Source organism: Labeo rohita, chromosome 11, assembly GCF_022985175.1.
Source record: "Labeo rohita strain BAU-BD-2019 chromosome 11, IGBB_LRoh.1.0, whole genome shotgun sequence".
Taxonomy (NCBI): domain Eukaryota; kingdom Metazoa; phylum Chordata; class Actinopteri; order Cypriniformes; family Cyprinidae; genus Labeo; species Labeo rohita.
This window is the reverse complement of record NC_066879.1, coordinates 9,825,650-9,846,759: the sequence shown is the minus strand read 5'-3', so window position 1 is coordinate 9,846,759 and position 21,110 is coordinate 9,825,650. Positions and strand designations below refer to the sequence as shown.

The following is a 21,110-nucleotide window of genomic DNA, read 5'->3' as shown; positions in this document are numbered from 1 at the left end:
AGTAAAGTAATGCCCTGGTATATTTCTGACTTACAGATGTACTTCTAGCGCTCGCACTGTGTCTGACATGAAGGACAAACGGATTTTCCAGTCATTATAAGCAATGCAACACATCTGGTGTAGTCCGTCCCAAGATGTTGCGGCGCTGTAGACACGGTAAAGGGCAAATCGTGTCAATCCAAGTATAATAAATGAGGAAAATAAAACAACCTCAATGCCGCCAATGTGGCCGTTACAGCAAATACAGTAGTATACAGCAATTTAAAAAAATACAGTAAGTCTCTGTATTTGGGGTCTGACGTCACTAAAATTACCATAATGCTATGGTTATTACAGTTATTTACTGCAAAGGGAATTTGCAACATTATACTGGGTGGTATACAGTTAATAACAGTAGAAATTGCAGAAATGTCTAACTTGTTTGCCGTTTAGCTGCTGTGTGTGTGTGTGTGCGTGTGTGTGTGTGTGTGTGTGTGTGTGTGTGTGTGTACTTGTTTTTGCTACATTGTGGGGACCAAATGTCCCCACAAGGATAGTAAAACCTGAAATTTTTGACATTGTGAGGACCAGCCTGCGGTCCCCATGGGTACAAAAGCTTATAAATCATACAGAATGAGATTTTTTTGAGAAAGTAAAAATGCAGAAAGTTTTCTGTAAGGGTTAGGTTTAGGGGTAGGGTTAGGGTAAGGGCATAGAAAATACAGTGTGGACAGTATACAAACCATTGCGCCTATGGAGAGTCCCCACAAAGATAATGAACCAGACGTGTGTGTGTGTGTGTGTGTGTGTGTGTGCGCGTGCTTGCTGTGAATGGCTCTGTTGTAGTCTTTTGAAGTTGATCCCTCTGTGTTTCCCAGACTCCCTTTTGTACGACACACAGGGAGTGTGCTAAGGTCATACGGAAACACACTATTAAAAAACACACACACACACACACACACACACAAAATGATTAAAGCTAGTTATACATCCATACAGTGAACCTAAAAACATTCCATTGAAAGAACAAATGGTAACACTTCATTTTAATGTGACATAGTTACAAATGTTACATGAACTTGCTATAGCAATAGACAGTAAATTATGCATAAGTTAATTAAAATTACTCAGCATGTATTTGAGTAATTACACCAACAATGTCACCTTAAAATAAAGTGTAATCAAATGAACTGATCAATTGGTAATCTCTCTCTGCTAGCGATTTTAATAAACTACTCCTATATGAATGGTTTTATTTTAACTATATAACACAGTGGATGCTGACTGTTGAATACATTCTAGTTATGCCATAATACACAATATACTCATTCACTGCAGAGGCAAAAAAAGCACTTCAATTTACATGTCATGGTTAATGTTTGTAAGCTACTTAGTAGCTTACTAGCAACTTATTGAACGGTGTCTGCTACCTATTAAAAAATAGTAAGCAGTAGGCATTATTCCATAATAATCATCTCAAACGGAACTTTGTTGAAACTTTGTTGAGGGCACATGCTGCGTGTGAGTGGCGTCCAGCATAAGGCCTCTAAATTATCATCATGATCAGAACTTTGCTGAAAAACCTGTTGCACACATGCCTACATGCCATCATAATTTTTATAAAGTACTTTTAGGAACTGAAATATCCTCTTACTAAGACATATAATTGATGCTAGATATACTAGATATAGTGATGACTGATTTTTATATGTATTTTATGTAAGTATCTGTGATACTGATACTGTTATAAAGATATCATTGATATACAATTACAAGTGTCAGGTTTTTATTTTTAATTTTTGGCTCTATAAATATCAACAACCTTTGACAGTGTTTTAGTGCCACGTTAAAAAATAACAAAAAATCCAAGATTATGAGTTTAAAGTCATAATATTTCGAGAACAAATTCAAAAGTACGAGAATAAAGTCTAAATATTATGAAAATAAAAACAAAATATTTTGAGAAAAAAGTTGAAATATTACAAGAATAAAGTCGAAATACTATGAGAATAAAAACTAAATATTTCGAGAATATAGTCAAAATGATGAGAATAAAGTCAAAGAGTTTTGAGAATAAAGTCAGAATGTTTCGAGAATAAAGTCAAAATATTTTGAGAATAAAGTTAAAATTACAAGAATTCATTTGTAGCAAATACAAGATTAAAGTTATAATATTTTGAGAGTAGGCTATAGCCTAGCTATATGCCTTCTGATGTTAGTTTCAATTCCATCTTGCTTTAAACTTGAAATAAAGAGGAAAAACACATTTATAATTTGTATTTCGTGATCAAATTGACAATTTGAAAGCTGTGTTATATTGAAAAGCAACAAAGCACAACATCATTGCGATCACATTACACGAATACTGGGTGGCTGGTGCGCTGCAAGTAATGAATAAAAGATGTTAAATATTATGTCCAATCATTTACTGTATTATACAGTGAATGTACAGCTTGTAAATAGTCAGTGAACGTTATATAACCTACCTCACAAAAGATAACAATGTAACGTATCTTAACGAGTTGGAGCCTACTTCAGCCTTTAGAACATTTTATTGTTGTTTTTAATTAAATGCATATGAGGAATGAAAGATTGGACGGCACAGACATTTTTGTGGAGTAGGTGGTGGAATTTTCACAAAGAAAACCGTATAATTTAATGAACTGATTCACATGAATACATCTGTCATGCCACATTAAAGAGCTTGAAAAACACATTATTGTAAGACAGTTTGTATTTCACTATAAAACTGATTTTGAAAGCTGAGACTGTGTTTTATATTAAAAGCACCAAAAGCACAAAGCTGGCACAGTACTAATAATGAATGCAGTCATGAAATATTATTTTCAAGCATAGGCTGTCCCCACGACTATGACACATGGTATGATTTCTGCTAATAATCCCACATATATTTGTAGTATTAAAAAGGGTTAAATAAGAGAGCTATGGCGCCCCCCAAAGGAATGTCAATTGGGTGTTAAGATAAAATGTTGTTCTTGTTCAGTCTGTTAATAAACATCATATTCTTGATATTAAGCTGTTTCCGTGAGTCCTTAAAATTGACTCTTTCTCATCCCGGTAAGATGATGCGGCCTCTCGGACACAGCAATATTCAAATAAATAAATAATAATAAATTCCAGTGGCCTGGTGACTTTTCCCAGTGCTCTCAAATCTGGGCAATTTGCATGCACAATACAGGCTGTATTCTCAAAATGTTATAACTTTAAGTATAGATAAAAATGTATACGATTTAAATTCTTGAAACATTTCGACTTTGTTCTCTAAACATTTTGACTTTATTCTCGAAAACATTTCGACTTTACTTTTGAAATATTTAGCCTTTATTCTCATAGTATTTTGACTTTATTCTTGTAATATTTCGACTTTATTCTCGAAATATTGAAATTTTATTATCGTAGTATTTCGACTTTATTCTTGAAATATTTCAACTTTATTCTGTTAGTATTTCAACTTTTATGTATATATATATATATATATATATATATATACACAGTGGGTACGGAAAGAATTCAGATCCCCTTAAATTTTTCACTCTTTGTTATATTGCAGCCATTTGCTAAAATCATTTAAGTTCATTTTTTTTTCCTCATTAATGTACACAGAGCACCCCATATTGACAGAAAAACACAGAATTGTTGACATTTTTGCAGATTTATTAAAAAAGAAAAACTGAAATATCACATGGTCGTAAGTATTCAGACCCTTTGCTGTGACACTCATATATTTAACTCAGGTGCTGTCCATTTCTTCTGATCATCCTTGAGATGGTTCTACACCTTCATTTGAGTCCAGCTGTGTTTGATTATACTGATTGGACTTGATTAGGAAAGCCACACACCTGTCTATATAAGACCTTACAGCTCACAGTGCATGTCAAAGCAAATGAGAATCATGAGGTCAAAGGAACTGCCTGAAGAGCTCAGAGACAGAATTGTGGCAAGGCACAGATCTGGCCAAGGTTACAAAAAAATTTCTGCTGCACTTAAGGTTCCTAAGAGCACAGTGGCCTCCATAATCCTTAAATAGAAGACGTTTGGGACGACCAGAACCCTTCCTAGAGCTGGCCGTCCAGCCAAACTGAGCTATCGGGGGAGAAGAGCCTTGGTGAGAGAGGTAAAGAAGAACCCAAAGATCACTGTGGCTGAGCTCCAGAGATGCAGTCGGGAGATGGGAGAAAGTTGTAGAAAGTCAACCATCACTGCAGCCCTCCACCAGTCGGGGCTTTATGGCAGAGTGGCCCGACGGAAGCCTCTCCTCAGTGCAAGGCACATGAAAGCCCGTATGGAGTTTGCTAAAAAACACCTGAAGGACTCCAAGATGGTGAGAAATAAGATTCTCTGGTCTGATTAGACCAAGATAGAACTTTTTGGCCTTAATTCTAAGCGGTATGTGTGGAGAAAACCAGGCACTGCTCATCACCTATCCAATACAGTCCCAACAGTGAAGCATGGTGGTGGCAGCATCATGCTGTGGGGGTGTTTTTCAGCTGCAGAGACAGGACGACTGGTTGCAATCGAGGGAAAGATGAATGTGCAGGGATATCCTGGACGAAAACCTTCTCCAGAGTGCTCAGGACCTCAGACTGGGCCGAAGGTTTACCTTCCAACAAGACAATGACCCTAAGCACAAAGCTAAAATAACGAAGGAGTGGCTTCACAACAACTCCGTGACTGTTCTTGAATGGCCCAGCCAGAGCCCTGACTTAAACCCAATTGAGCATCTCTGGAGAGACCTAAAAATGGCTGTCCACCAATGTTTACCATCCAACCTGACAGAACTGGAGAGGATCTGCAAGGAGGAATGGCAGAGGATCCCCAAATCCAGGTGTGAAAAACTTGTTGCATCTTTCCCAAAAAGACTCATGGCTGTATTAGATCAAAAGGGTGCTTCTACTAAATACTGAGCAAAAGGTCTGAATACTTAGGACCATGTGATATTTCAGTTTTTCTTTTTTAATAAATCTGCAAAAATGTCAACAATTCTGTGTTTTTCTGTCAATATGGGGTGCTGTGTGTACATTAATTAGGAAAAAAAATGAACTTAAATGATTTTAGCAAATGGCTGCAATATAACAAAGAGTGAAAAATTTAAGGGGGTCAATGAAATGCTGTCGTAACCAACTGCAATAAATTACATTTTTTCGGCTTCTGAATAATATTTTGGCCTTTTTACCTCCTGGATTATAATCTTGATCATCTCATTATGTCAAGCTTACTATATGAGCCATAAATGCTTGATGTATGAAATTTGATACTTAACAAACAGATTGTGTCTAAAGGTTTAATACACTGTTCCATTTAAAAAAAAAAAAAAAAGAAGAAAATCATTCTTTTTTCATATCAAACATTTCATGCTTAACTTGACAGTCTGATTAAATAATACATAAGAAAGGGATCTGTGCAGCCCACTGTAATTACTTCTGGTTCATTTATCACACTGGCAGTAGAAGGTCAAGCCGAGGGCATTGCATTGTGGTATACGCTATTATGTGAAGTGTGTTCATTTTGTACACTGCATATTTTGGCAAACAGCAGTAGTAGGTCATCGTCTGGGTATGCATACAATAATGTTGCATACCTTGCACAGTATACAGGCTGCGTAACATAAAGAGGGAGAGTAGTGTGTTAGTATGTTAGAGTTTTTAATGAAATACATAAACATTTTGTTTTATATGTTGGTTTATTCAAGTCTTTAATAAAGCACCTGATGTGTTTAGAAAGGGTGGAAAAGTGTGTCACGGAAAAAGGAGAGATGTGACAAAGATCATGTCAGTCTGCAGCAGTCTTTCTGTCACATCTTTCTGTTTCTGTCTTCACACTTTGAGCATTTTCAGATCACTTCATCGAGCAGGATCTGTGAGCTCTCAGCTGTGTGTCGTGGAGCTGTAAATGTGCCTGAATGCTTTCTGCAGGGACGATCAGAAAAAAGAAGGCACCTAAACAAGGCTGTTGTTTGATTCTGACAAATAAATGATGATGCAAATGTGATTATTTGCTACTTTATTTGAATCTCATATAGGGCTGACCAGGAGTATTCGTAACAAATACATTTCTTTTGTTACAAAAAAAAAAAAGTAATAATTACAATGATTACATTTATTCAGCACAAGCTCTTTCTACCTGAAAAAAAGTGTGAGAAATTTCCAGCAAAAACTGCTCTTTTGAGCAGACATACAATAGTGTTATTTCAGCTGGGAGGGCAGGAGCAAATGCTACATTGTTAATGCTAAATAATTCTATGACTGAATGGAGAAAAAAAAACAAAAAAACAAAAAACATTTCCATTCAGTATAATTTTAGTCCCACTTAAAAATACAATACAGCACTCTTGTATTAAAATCTGTGTTGTGATCGTGACTGAGTTTATTAATTGTACGTTTACTTTTTTCAATGTATGTTTCTTAAATCAAAATGCATGTGACAGTTAAATTGCTAATGGCGTAAGAGATGAAGTAAAAATTCCAGTTGTTGCTATAGATGGTTTATTCTGAAAAGTAGAAAAGACATTATATTTTACATTGTATTACTGATGAGTGCAGTCAATCACATATAATTTATGCTTTTTTTCTAGCAACAGGAACAGGACCCTACCAACCTGTACATCTCTAACCTGCCTGTGTCCATGGACGAGCAGGAGCTGGAGGCCATGCTCAAATCCTTCGGCCAGGTTATTTCCACACGCATCTTACGGGACGCTAACGGAACCAGCAGAGGTGTAGGGTTTGCAAGGTGCTTTATTAATTACTCAAGTTGCAATGACAACTCCAATCACTTACCTACTGTATAAGAATTTGTTAACTTTTTTTTTTTTTTTGGTAACAATTTTTAACTAGCTTAAAAATGTAACTATAACATGATTCAAGTAACCTTTTCTATATTAATCCTCTAGTTAAAGAAATTAGTCCAGCACACATGAAGTTGTCAACATGATGTAAATGTTAAACAAATAACTTGTTAAATATCTTTGCAGACAAGATGCATGAACTACAACTACATATTGTACAAACTTGTCTTATACATATTATATGTTAAGAAATAATACGAGGAAAATGCTCAAAAGTCAAGGTAATTCAAATTCAAAATTACTTAAGATATAGCACCAGCAGACTATTATTAGTATTATTAAACTATTATTAAACTATAAATGTTCTGTAAAAACAATAAACAGCAGCTTTCAGTCTGTCAAACATGAAATATCAGACGTACAGTAGACGTTGCAGCGTCTCATGCATGAAACGGCATTCTAAAAATGTGGCGCTCAAGTTAAAATAAGTTCACTCCCATCTTCTTGCATGTCTTTCCTGTTTTTCATATTTTCTCTTTATTGTTATCATTGCCATTTAGTCAAAGTGTCCAATTCTAACGTTTTATTTCCAATTTTAATGTTAATATTTCTATTTAAAATCGAGATTCCTAGATTTCTAAAAAATAAAATTGTGGCAAAACAAAAAAATCAGCCTTTTTTTTTTTTTTGTAAATCACACTGTATACTCATTGTGTGAAACTGCAATAAGTTTCGCTGTATAATTGGGTGTGGAAGAATTTGAATTTACAAATGTTTTTGGTTTAGTATTTTTTCCATATGCTCCATCTCTTAAATATGTAATATATATTTCGTAAAAAAAAAAAAAAAATTCCCACCATTAATTGTTTACTAATGTGTTTGTATAACAGGATGGAATCCACAGAGAAATGTGAAGCCATCATTCAGCATTTTAATGGAAAATATATTAAAACCCCACCAGGAGTGCCAGGTAGATGATATATCATTTATGGATTTTATGTAAATTCCAATTAAAGAATTCATTGTAGATTATGGAACAATAACATAGTCATTTTTTTTTTACAAATAATCTCCTACTTCTTACATTTCAACTGTAGTACCTACAGAACCGTTGTTATGCAAGTTTGCTGACGGAGGACAAAAGAAGAGACAGAACCAGGCCAAGTACCTACAGAACGGTCGACCCTGGCCTAGAGATGGTGAAACGGTATGAGAGTTTTCATTCATGGACTCTGACAAAGTGTTTGTACAGACTAAGTGCATTTTATACAATGTTAATAATTTTTCTTTCCACATTCAGGGAGGAATGACGCTCACATACGACCCAACAGCCTTACAGAACGGGTGAGCAGAGAACCATTCTCAAAGCCTGGTGCAATGTGTCTAATTTTTAAAGGGTATAATAAAGTATATTTTTCTGTCATCACAATATTATAAAAGAGAAAGTTCACTCGAAAATTAAAATTCATGTTGTTATTATAAACCTCACTGGTTCTCAATCAAGTAATTCTGAGCTTCTATTTACCATATTTGATGTGGTTTATATATGTGTATTGATCAATATTTATGTGTGAATAAAAGCCTTAATTGAATCTGTCCGCCATATACAGTGATTGACGCTTAAAGTGAGAAGACTTGAATCAAGCCACAAAAATTTCTCAGGCTTCATTAAAAATATTTTAATTTGTGTTTTAAAGTTAAATGAAAATCTCATGGGTTTGGAATGACATGAGGTTGAATAAATGATGACAGAATTTCCATTTGGGTATAGTTAACAAAAAATAAAAAGTCTCCTTTAATACACTGTTTATACAAAAAAATGTTCTCTTCAAAATAACGCTTATTATTAATGCATTTGCATATTATTTCCAGATTTTATTCTTCTCCGTACAGCATTGCTCCAAACAGAATGATTGCTCAGACCTCTCTTTCTCCATACATGCCCTCACAAGTTCCGTCCTACCAGGTCAGTACCATTAAAATAATGATATCAATTGTAGTCATGTCATAATTATATATTCTTTAAACGCACTCTGTGATTTAGCACTGCTTTCACACAAACATAATAAAGGAAGCCAGGGTTTGGGCAATTGCTGTTCATTTTGCAGCACTATATGAATTACTAAAAACACTGAGACATTCTAAAATGCTTAGTGTGGCTAAGACAGTAATTTTATGAGTATGAATGCACAGCAATAAATTGCATGTTTTCTTTATGATGGTTTCTATGGGAAAAAATGCTTCATGTGAAACTGAAATATCTGGGAATATCTGCTTGTCTGTACATAGTAAGGGTGTGATGAGTCACTTACCTCACAAGATGCAGTAAGACATAAGATTGGATTCACAAGAATGAGACGGTTTTTAAAAATAATCAGCCCTAATACATAGTATGCTTTATTAATAGGTGTATACTATATATTGGTTCTCTAATATTACTTAATGTCTTTAGCAATATTAAGCATTTTCGTTTCTATGGAACAGCGCCTAATGTAGAGCATTGCATTCATAGTCTGGGTGCATCTGATTGCATGTATATAATTTGCATTTCTTAGTACATTAGGACTTAATACTAACCTGGAAAAACTGATTCTGGGCAGCAAAGCCTTGTTTTGCCCTCCAGGTGGACTTTCCTATAATGGTGTCACGTCACGTGAAAACTATGAATTGTCTGCTGGGGTCTGATTCATATTCATTCCAAATATTCAGAAATTAATTGAACTTTAGTTTAGTCCCCTCAGTGTTACAGTTGGCTGAAAGTTTCACTTATTGGTCCATGTCTTTAAAAAAAACTTTCCTGTTTGTCTTTTCTGAATTCTCTTTTCTGCATTTTATTAGCAAACTTTAGGTCAATCCAGATTACGTTTCATTTTTGTTGCGATACTGAGCTCAAGTTGAGCGTGTGCCAAAGCCGACAGCAGTCAGATGGAAACAGAAAGTGACTTACAGCATGTGTTCAGTGAGAATATTAGACCGCAGTGACTCAGCTGAGCTGGGGCTTGTGGGAACTCTGACACCTTATTGAGTGCTGATGGATGACTAGGCAAAAGCAAGTACCGTTTGCTGAGATGCTGTAGGTCTGGCACATGTGCTCAAACCGCACTGAACGGCCCATTAGAGACGAAGTAATGACGCTACAGCTCAGTCTGCATATCGCGTAACATAACTTGAGAAGTAGCTCACCTAAAAACGAAAATCATCATATTTTGTTGCAGTTTGTTTTGTATTGCGGAGCCTTGTGAAATTTATAAAGTTTGGGGTTGCTGAGATTTTGTGATGTTTTAAAAGAAGTCCCTTCTGCTCACTAAGTCTGCATTCATTTGATTAAAAATCAAGTAAAAATAATGTTTTTAAACATTATAATATTTTAAAATAGCTGTTTTTTTCATAAATCACTTTAATGGGCTGATTTGTTGCTCAAGAAACATTTTGTATTGTTATAAATGTTTAAAAACATTTTTATGGCGTTCTTTGATGAATAGAAAGTTGATGAATATAAATGCTGAATAAAAAAAAACAGCATTTATTTGAAATATAAATCTTATGTAAGATTATACATTTCTGCTGTCACTTTTGATCAGTTTAATACATCCTTCCTGAATTTCTTTCAAAAGGCTTTTACAAACCCCCAGTTTTTAACTGTAGTATATATTTTCACCTTTAATGGCTATTCAGATGTGATATATGCAAACCCCTGTCCCGTTCCAGTCACTGCATTCCAGCTACCGTAACCATTTGGCATGTTTTGCTAGTGCCCACAGTATAATTTTGGAGTTAAACTAGAGTGAAACTAGTGATAAGCTAAAAATTTTAATTGTGGGTCAAAATTAAAAATTAAGGATGCAGTTGTCTGAAAACTTAAACTGAAACAGAAAATGAATTTGTTTTAGTCATCAATTAATTCATTACATTTATTCAGGGTTCCCACACTTCTTGAAAGTACTTGAATATCAGACACATGGATTCAAGGCCTGGAAGGTACTTGAAAATAAATATAGGTCCTTGAAAGTGCTTGAAATAAATTTGAAATGAATTTTGTTTAGTAGAATGGTGCTATTTCAAAAAAATTCCTATATGAGCAGTCAAAGACTAAATGAAACAGCGTTAATGATTGGGGACGAGATGGGGTAGCGTGAGATAAAATCTTAGCATGCGAGCTGAAGCGCACATTGCACAGCCCTGCATGAACCTATGGATAAGCAGTGCATTTGTGACTGAAAACTACTGCTGGGACTATGAAAAATATTTAAGAGCATCAGTGCAAATGACCCTATCAGCATATTTGTGCTTGCACTGAGGGGAGCTTCAAAGGTTTCTAATGTACTTGCGTGTTTTTGCAGTGGTGAGTAATGTATCACAGACATTAATAAAATTGTTAAAGTTTCAGTCATTGATTAACACCATTGTTGATGATTAATGTGCATTAAAAAAACAATCCATGCACAATTTTTGGTTCAGTCTGACTAAATTAATTCCGATTGATCAGTCTGAATGTAGTGTTTACATGAACGCCAAAGTATAATGTAGCGTTATGTGACAGTTATAAACAGCTATTTTATTGTTGTCTTTTGGCAACTGAAACACTGAGTGAGCAATTATATGAGACACAATACATTGCAGTTAATGTCTTGAGAAACACGCATCAACAGAAAATAGACTTGAGATTTAAGAATCTATATGGGTAGGGCACAATGGAGGTAAAAGGTGCCTCCATGTTATTTTCCTCTTAACCACTAGATGGCACAAAAATGTGGTGTAGCACTTTCCAAAACATCTGCTTTTTAAGATACACATGCAAATTTGGCTGATCCTTAAAGTGATCGCGGGCAGCAGCGCAAAGTCGATTCTGTGCCTACTTGATCTAATATTTGTTTTAAAAAATGTTGTAGATTTAAGTAGCAAATGAGAATCGTTAAAATTCTTGAATATATCTTGAGACAAAGGTCTTCTTAAAAGAGAAGTCCACTTCCAAAACAAAGATTCACATATAATGTTCTCACCCCCTTGTCATCCAAGATGTTCATGTCTTTCTTTCTTCAGTCTCAAAGAAATAGTTTTTTTTTTGAGGAAAACATTTCAGCATTTTTCTCTATATAATGAACTAATATGGTGCCCCGATTTTGAGCTTCCAAAAATGCGGCTTCAAACGAAATGCGGTTTGAAACGATCCCAGCCGAGGAAGAAGGGACTTATCTAGCGTAGCCATCGGTTGTTTTCATTAAAAAAATACAATTAAAATACTTCGTCTTGCCATATTGAAAAATGTTTTCCTCAAAAAACATAATTTCTTAACGACGTAAGAAAGAAAGACATGAACATCTTGGATGACAAGGGGGTGAGTACATTATATGTGAATCTTTGTTTTGGAAGTTTGGACTTCTCCTTTAATGATTTTCAGTGTTGTTTAAAATAATTAAAACAGCAGTTTTTAAATAACGAAAGAATATGTAACAGTATGTGTTTGGGGTAAAAAGCACCCCTGCTTTTGGGGCTAAAAGGCACAAAAAAATAATATGGTAATTAATAGAGGGCTGACTTTTCCATTTGTTGCCATGACATTGTTAGATTCAGATGGTAAATATCATATATTATGTTGGGTGTCCATCTTAGAGGTAATCACCATGTTTAGAATGAAACCATTATATTTAAAAATATTATATTAATCATATTATATAATAAAATATCATTTGTTGTTACTACTGTAAATCTATATGAAATTATTATGGGATCTCCTTCAGTGCTTTCAAAATCTTCACATTCTGAAATGATTTTTTCTGTAAAAAATGTTTTATATTAACAGTTTAATGACAGTATATTTATTGAACAGTATATTTATTTTTTTAAATCAAAATACGCAGAAAATAGTATAAACTTTGCTAAAGTGTTTGTTCAAACAAGTATTAACTTAAACATTATTTAAAAAAACAAAAACAAAAAACATTATTTTAGCTAAAGTATTGGTAACAATACTGTGTGCCTTTTACCCCATGCTGGTGAGCCTTTTGGGGTAAAAGGCCCCCCTTGCCACCTCAAACATTTATAAGATTTTTAAACAAAATAAATGACTTGTATGATTTATTTTCACACAAAATCTGTTGTTCCATAAATGTTCTATACAAACATACATATTTTTCTGCAATCACACTTTGGGTGCATTGAAAAGCACTTTTTTTTTTCCTTAGGTACCTTTTCTTAGGTACCTTTAGCCCAATTGTAACCTATCGTTTAAAAATTATAAATCAGTATTGTTCATCCAGCCATAGCATCCACTAGCTAAATGTTTGTTGTAGTCTATTCACAATGCGTGCAAGAAACAGACAGTAACAGTCAAAACATGCCATCAGAGAAACACCAAATAACCATCACTGTTACAGTCAATGATTTTGACCCTCCAAAACCATTTCTATTTAGAAAATTTTCCGTTGCCAAAATTTCAGTGCTTATCTAGGAGAAATGATTCATGCATATTGTTTTTCCCTGTCCTCAGGTGCACAGCCCATCCTGGATGCATCATCAGTCGTACCTCATGCAGCCCACTGTGAGTGCTCCCATATGAGCTCCCATATCTCTTTTAGGGTTTGTCATCAAACTGTAGCCTTACTGTAATTCCCAAGTTCCAGTGCATCTGGTGTTTGTTGTTGTGGTTTATCTTTCCTTTGATAACAAAAGAAGCACACAATGTTGATTTGGATGCCCATGAGGTTTAAATATCTAGAAATCACCCTTGGTTTCTGAGCATCTCTCTTTCTTTAGGGGGCCGTTCTGACTCCAGCTATGGATCACCCAATGTCCATTCAGCCCACGTCTATGATTGGACCCCTGACCCAGCAGCTCAGTCACCTGTCTCTCGGCAGCGCTGGCACGGTTGGTGGCCTATTACTGTGAATTTCACCTTTAATAGTTCCTCAGTAAAAGTTTGTCTTCTTGGTGGAATCTAATTACCTTGAAAATGTAAAGGAAAGTTTTTGTTTTATTTATTTTGCCTGCAGTATATACCTAACGCAGCTATGCAAGGGACGTATATCCCTCAGTACACCCCAGTGCCTCCCTCTAGTGTTACATTAGAGGTATGACACACGCTTTGTTTGTCTTCACATGCTGCTTTGAATGCTGAACAGGTTCATTAAGATTTGATTTATTCTTGTTCTTTCTCATTTAGGAAAATAGTGGACAACAGCAGCAGGTTTCCATGGAGACGCCTTCAGAACACACTAATTATTCCTATCAACACAGCAAATGAAGCTACAGTAAGACAAAAGATAAAAAATAGAAAAGATCTTGTTTGCTGTCAAATAGTTTGGCAGTGCATTTACCTTTCAGATGAAGCCAGCTTGCGAGTAATAAATTATTCAAAGAACAACTATATTAATTCACATAAGTTGTTCTGAGTGAAAACCGTGTGCATTACAGTGGCATGCAAAAGTTTGGGAATCCTTTGCAAAATCAGGAAATATGTGAATAATTTTAACAAAATAAGAGAGAAAATACAAAATGCATGTTATTTTTTATTTAGTACTGTCCTGAGTAAGATATTTTACATAAGAGATGTTTACATATAGTCCACAAGAAGAAAAAAAAAAAAATAGCCCTTGGTTCTTAATACTGCATGTGGTTACCTGAATGATCTTTTTTCAGTTTTCCAGCATCTTTTGCATATTTGAACCCTTTCCAGCAGTGACTATGATTTTGAGATCCATCTTTTCACACTGACCTGAGCTAAGGGACTCAAACACAACTATTAAAAAAGGTCCACTGATGCTCCAGAAGGAAACACGATGCATTAAGAGCCGGAGGGTGAAAACTTTTGAACAGGATAAAGATGTCCAAATTGTTCTTATTTTGGTGAAATATATATATTTTTCCATTTAGTACTACCCTTCGGAAGCAACAGAAGATACTTGTATGTTTCCTGGAAGACAAATTAAGCACAATTTACCTTGATCTTCAAAAAGTTTTCATTTACTCACCCCCTTATCATCCAAGATGTTCATGTCTTTCTGTCTTCAGTCGTAAAGAAATTATGGTTTTTGAGGAAAACATTTCAGAATTTTTCTTCATATAATGGACTTCAGTTGTGCCCCCAATTTTGAACTTCCAAAATGTAGTTTTAAATGCAGCTTCAAAAGGCTCTAAATGATCCCAGCCGAGGAAGAAGGGTCTTATCTAGCGAAACGATCAGTCATTTTTTATTTAGCATAAAAGCTCCTGTAGCACAGGCTCTGGAATGCGTGTTCTTGAATGATTCGTTCTTTTTGAACGGATCTTTAATGTGACTCGGGAAGAACGAGTCATCTCGGGGAGTGATTTGTTCAGTTGTGCATGCGCAACATCCTGTTAGGTTCTGTACTGGAATTAGTTCACCTGTTTCGAGTCTTTGGGTTTTTCGAGTCATTCGTTCATCTTATGGGGCTGTCACGTGATGAACGAACGACTCAAACCCGAAAACTTGTCAGATAAGAGGTGAGGTGAGGTGAGCTAATCATAGACTAAAGACCCAGATAAAAAATTAATTAATCTTTTCTGTTTCTTATAGCGTTACAGTTTTGACTTGTTTGTAGTGTGATCAACGTTTGTGTAAGCAGTAGATGTGTTAGGGAAGTGACACGTAACATTTTAATTATATTTTGCTAAAAGTGAACGAAATGACTCAAAATCGTTGTAGCTTTTTGGTTGTAAACAGCGTTTGACTGACTTGCACTTTGTTAGTCTTTGCGCGTTCGCTTTGTAAACACTGTAGTTCCGCGTGACCTGTAGGTCTGTAGTTCCGCGTGACCTTTCGACATGATTCAATAGTACGTATTGTCGTGAACACGCATCTGAGAGCCTGTGCTACACAAGCTTTTGTGCTTAAAAAAATTTTTATTTTTCGAAATAAAAAATGACCGATCGTTTTACTAGATAAGACCCTTCTTCCTCGGCTGGGATTGTTTAGAGCCTTTTTGAAGCTGCATTTAAACTACATTTTGGAAGTTCAAAATCAGGGGCACAAGTGAAGTCCATTATATAAAGAAAAAACCTGAAATGTTTTCCTCAAAAAACATAATTTCTTTGCGAGTGAAGACAAAGACATGAACATCTTGGATGACAAGGGGGTGAGTAAATAATTTGTAAATTATTGTTCTGGAAGTGGAGTTCTCCTTTAAGAACCAAGGGTTCCCAAACTTTTGAAGGGGGTTATTTGAATAATTTCAGCTATTTTTTTAGCACTGTGTAATAGAATTTACAGATTTTACAAAACTACATATAATTTTTTCCTTTCTCTCTCTCTGTCTTTCTCTCTTTTTGTCTCTGTCCGTCCTTGACCCACCACAGGTCCTCTGAAGGTGCTACACAGTGCTGTGGACAATGGGAATCTCTCTGAGAGATTTGCGGATTACCACAGACAAAGAGTACCAGAGAGGATACGGATCACAAAAGGCGCATGTATCTTTTGTAGAACAGAGACAAAAAAGGACATCACTCATCTTTTGTTCAACTCCTCTCTCTTCAGGAGTCACTCAGCCAACGGTGGGAGACTGTGCAAAAGAGCTATCAATCTTTGATGTATTTTGATAACAAAACAGAAAAAAGCGTAAAAAATAATGATGATTTAGAAAAGGGTAAGGAAAACACAATGTGTTCTTTTATGCACGTAATGGCAAATTCTTATTTTTAAGAACTAATTCTTTAATATGGGAGGATCAAAACAGAGAAAGTTAAAAATGTCTTTTATTGTTTGTAAAATATGCAACTTTTTTTTTTTTTTTTTTAGATTTGTTCCTTTTTTTCTCAAGTCCGCAGCAGTAAGATATTTTTGTACAGATTAAGGTGCAAACAGTGCATTTTGTTTGTACTATGTTTGAATTTGTTGTTTGATATTGAGTTTTGATGAAGAAACCATTTAAAGCCACTTCTTCATGCTGCACATTTTTAAGAATCTTTAAAAAAAAATAGTGATGAAATCACTCTAATTCAATCATCACTTCTCTGAAAGCAACAGACAATCATTAACTTATTATTTATTGCAAAGTTTGTTACATACCAAGGCAATATTAGCTTTCCAGTTCATAAGAAATATTAGATGCAGAAATAGAGATTATCCATTTATGTGCATTTTCTTTTTAATTAGTAATGGAAATAAATCCGAATTTTTGTAAAAAGTTATTTTATGAGGGGCATTTTAAATCTAGTGATTACCTGTGAAACAGTTTATGCCTGCAGTGTTCGGGATCCGTTCATTTTTATTTGATAGTTAAAAATGAACAAAAAAGAAGTATAAATAATTTTAGAATTAAAATCCTGTATCCTCTAGATTTTTTTGGTGTATATACAATAATGACACCAAACATTTCAGGGTTCTGAAAGCTGTTTTTTGTTTAAATGTGCATTGTAATGTACATAGTGTTGAATTCCAACAGAGGTCTAGAGGAAGTGACTTTAAGTGGTTTGTAAGTATCAAAAATAGTTAATAAAAGATGATAACACACTTGATGAAGCTTCTCAATACAACATCGCTAAAAATCAGCATATCTTTCTTCACTCACTAATCGTTGTCATTTTGGTGGACTTTTGTTGTGTTATGAATCCATCAAACACATGCAGTAGGAGAATATAATCATGAAAAGGAAAGGAAGAAAAACAGGGCAACTGGGTATATGTTATGCAGTTTTCCATCCAAAAAAAAAACCTAAAATTCGCTGACAATGTACTTACCTCAGGTCATTCAAGATGTAGATTTAGAAAAAAATTGCCTTACATGCAGTGAATGGGTGCCGTCAGGATGAGAGTCCAAACTGCTGATAAAACCATAACAATAATCCACAAGCAATCCACTTCAGTCCATCAATTAAAGAAGTCCACTTCCAGAACAAAAATTTACAGATAATTTACTCACCCCCTTGTCATCCAAGATGTTCATGTCTTTCTTCAGTCAATATGAAAGTATGTTTCTTGAAGAAACATTTCAGGAATTCCAAAATGCAGTTTAAATGCAGCTTCAAAGGGCTATAAACGATCCCAGCCGAGGAAGAAGGGTTTAGCGAAATGATCAGTCATTTTCGAAACAAATTTACAATTTACATGCTTTTTAACTTCAAATGCTTGTCTTATCTCGTCTTTGTGATGCGCATGCGTAGTCTGTGTAATCCAGGTCAATACATGTAGGGTATGTCGAAAAACTCCCGTCTCGTTTTCTTCTTCAACGTCAAAATCGTCCTACATCACTGTTTTACCATTTTTTGTAAATGGCGTTTGATCTTGTTTGCATGTTCACTTTGTAAACACTGGGTCAGTACTTCTGCCGCGATGTAGGACAATTTTGAAGGTGGGGAAGAAAATGAGATGGGAGTTTTTCGACAAACCCTAACTGTCTTGACCGCATTGAACCAGAAAAAAACAAGAGTTCACGTAGACTTGGAGTAAAAGTATATAAATTGTCAATTTGTTTCGAAAATGACCAATCGTTTTGCTAGATAAGAACCTCCTCCTTTGGCTGGAATCATTTAGATCCATTTGAAGCTGCATTTAAACTGCATTTTGGAAGTTCAAACTTGGGGGCACCATTGAAGTCCATTATATGGAGATAATTCCTGTTTTTTTTTTCCTCAAGAAACATAATTTCTTATCACCTGAAGAAAGACAGACACAAACATCTTGGATGACTAGGGGGTGAGTAAATTGTCTATAAATTTTTCGTTCTGAAAGTGAACTTCTCCTTTAATGTCTTTTGAAGCCGAAAGCGGTGTGTTTGTAAGAAACATTTTTTAAATGTCTTGATGGATTTTTTTTTTTAGAAATATGAAGCTTCTCACATCACAAATATTAATTGATGGACTGGAGTTGTGTGGATTATTGTGATGTTTTTATCAGCTGTTGGTGAGCATATGATGAAATGCTACATTTCTCCAAATCTGTTTCCATGAAGGAGAGTCATTTACATCTTAGCTGGCCTGAAAGTGAGTAGATATATTTTTTTTGTTTAGGATGTTTAGGTATTGTAAAACAAGACCAAAATACTGATTAGGACGCTGCTATTTTGCAGCAGTAATGAATCCAGCGATGTGGCCTCATCAGGTTATGTGTTATCATGGCTTCGGTTCCGTACAGTGCAGAGATTTGTAGAAATATCTTCAAAAATGGTGCTGGGGTTATACATGAAACATGTATAGCAGGAAAAAAAATGGAACAGACGATTAGGAACAAGAAGGACAGAAGCAGTTCTTCAGCATGTATAGTCGCTTTCTTCCTTCATGCTGCTGTTTTTCTGTTTTTTTTTTTTTTTTAATGATTTGTTTTCACTGATGTGTTTTATCTTTCAAGTGAGGTTAGATGTAGTATTTGGGCAAAGCTTTACTTTCTGAAAACTTTTTGAGATGATGAAATCATTTGGTTGTGTGTGTTGGTTGCTGTTCCTTTTTAAATCCCTGATTCATAGGAATTTTTTTGTGTTTGTGTGCAAAGGAAAGACATTTTCTTGAGTTACTTTCATGTTCTTATGTCTTTTTCTGTGCTGTTTGTTGTTTTACTTGAAATTTACTGTGCTGGTCAATCATGATGCACTTCTAAAAATAGTTTAAATATCCAAAATGAAACATTTTGATATCATTGATGATCTAAAAACAGTGTTTATTTACTCATGAGTTGTTTTCGTACACTAAAACATACCATTAGATGTTATAAATGTCTTTAGAAACACAAGGGCTTCTATAACACTGAAGACACATGATGCAGTTGTTACTTCCTTCGTTTGAGGGCTTCCCCCTAGGTGCGCATTACATTTTATGAATGTAAAGCCATGACCTTGGTCTGAAAACTATTAAATGGTTTTCATTAAGAGACTTTTTACATTCTTCTGGAATAGCAGAATCTCCATCCATAAAATGCCTAGTAGCTACTAGCTAGATTACCTTGTAGGATAGTTGTGTTACTGAAACTGATCATTACCTCTCTTTTACAGTTTACCGTCACTCAGGCTAAAATTCAAACTATCAGCAGTCATTGAAATCTGTATGTGGTGTTCTTGTCTTCAGACATCCAAAGAATCGATTCATTCCTGTTACCAAAGATACCAATGCCACCAAGATACATCATATCTACACAATCGCAGTTGTTTCCTACTATAAGTATAGTATAAAGTATAAGTATAAAAAATATACTATATTAAATCCATGTGACTGATTAAGGAGCTGATGAGTTTGTTGGATACCACAAAGATTTTGGCATTATCACCTTTTTCCATTACTTGGACTTCTCATCCTTTGCCCACTTTTTCAATGTGATTTTATTGTTTTAAGTTCTATGTCAAATCTTCTGTACTAAAGATATTTCTCAAATTACACCATGCATTTCACCTCATGAAGGAAATGGGATTTATTTTGGTTATCAGACCATATATCATCCATTATTAACACAAAACATTAAACATGATTTTGAAACTATGAAATGATGTGTTGATTATTTAATTCATGTGATTATTATTCATTCTGATTCATTACATCTAAATTATAAATTATCTACAGTTTTCAATAACTGGCATGATACTGGATGTGAAAGTCAGTATGCGTATTCTCATCAATCAGTTCAAATTTGCATGATTTCATCTGTTTTCAAAGAATAGCTGCTATTTTTTTTTTTTTTTTTTTTTTTTTTTTTTTTTAACAGCTCATTTCATAGTTTCAAAATTAGTATTGCTGCTAACATGGGGTGTTCAAGCTGTTCACCAGATAAAGCCATAAACAACAGAACCATTAAAAGTTATCGTAGCGGAATTGTAATTTTGTCCTGGAGAGTTCACAGTTTGTACAATGTGCCTCAAGAAATGAACTTAGTTGTATTAGGTCAGTAGACAGTATCTAGATCTCTAGAAATGAGTAGTTGTACAGAAGTCAGTACTGTATGTTTGATGCTGATTTTGTGATTATTGAACAAATGGCTTGATGGCTTGTCTCTTGAACAGCTTTTTAAACAGTTTTTATTTATACAATAACACATTTTGTACAGGTAGCTGAAGAAACAGTTTGGTGGTTTGTTTGCATGTTAACCGGAGCTTCTAGCCGGTAATTTGTCTTCCTGTGCCACACTTTCTGATTTTTTTTTTTTCAGAAAAAAACAAAAGAAAAACTACAACAAAAATGTCCTTTTGTTTTTGTTTGTGCCTTTTTTTAAAAATTGATCTCTTGAATTCCCTTTTTTAATAAAATTTTGTTTGTATTTTGTTGTGGTGTTTTCTGCTTTTTTTGTTATTCTCAACATTTTCACCAAAGATCATAGTATACAACTACCACACACTGCTCTGAATGTTATATACAAATCAAGAACTTAGTGCACTTGACTTCCATTTCCAGAGGGA

General features: G+C 34.7%; 1 protein-coding gene across 2 annotated transcripts in view; it reads left to right on the top strand.

Moving 5' to 3' along the window:
* The window catches only part of rbms2a (RNA binding motif, single stranded interacting protein 2a), a 52,757-nt gene extending 31,786 nt beyond the window's left edge, over positions 1-20,971 (top strand). The window contains exons 5-15 of one of the 2 annotated variants that reach the window (XR_007828730.1): positions 6,572-6,729; positions 7,675-7,754; positions 7,882-7,991; positions 8,085-8,128; positions 8,657-8,750; positions 13,272-13,322; positions 13,538-13,648; positions 13,774-13,851; positions 13,944-14,031; positions 16,097-18,430; positions 18,556-20,971. Coding sequence is in view for 1 of the 2 variants with exons in the window: in XM_051122982.1 (XP_050978939.1) it covers positions 6,572-6,729; positions 7,675-7,754; positions 7,882-7,991; positions 8,085-8,128; positions 8,657-8,750; positions 13,272-13,322; positions 13,538-13,648; positions 13,774-13,851; positions 13,944-14,024 (807 nt within the window). In the remaining variant the exon portion in view is untranslated. Of the gene's footprint in view, positions 1-6,571; positions 6,730-7,674; positions 7,755-7,881; positions 7,992-8,084; positions 8,129-8,656; positions 8,751-13,271; positions 13,323-13,537; positions 13,649-13,773; positions 13,852-13,943; positions 14,032-16,096 lie in introns of both variants that reach the window. The other variant, XM_051122982.1, reaches the window with a different exon arrangement.
* Positions 20,972-21,110: the final 139 nt, after the last annotated feature.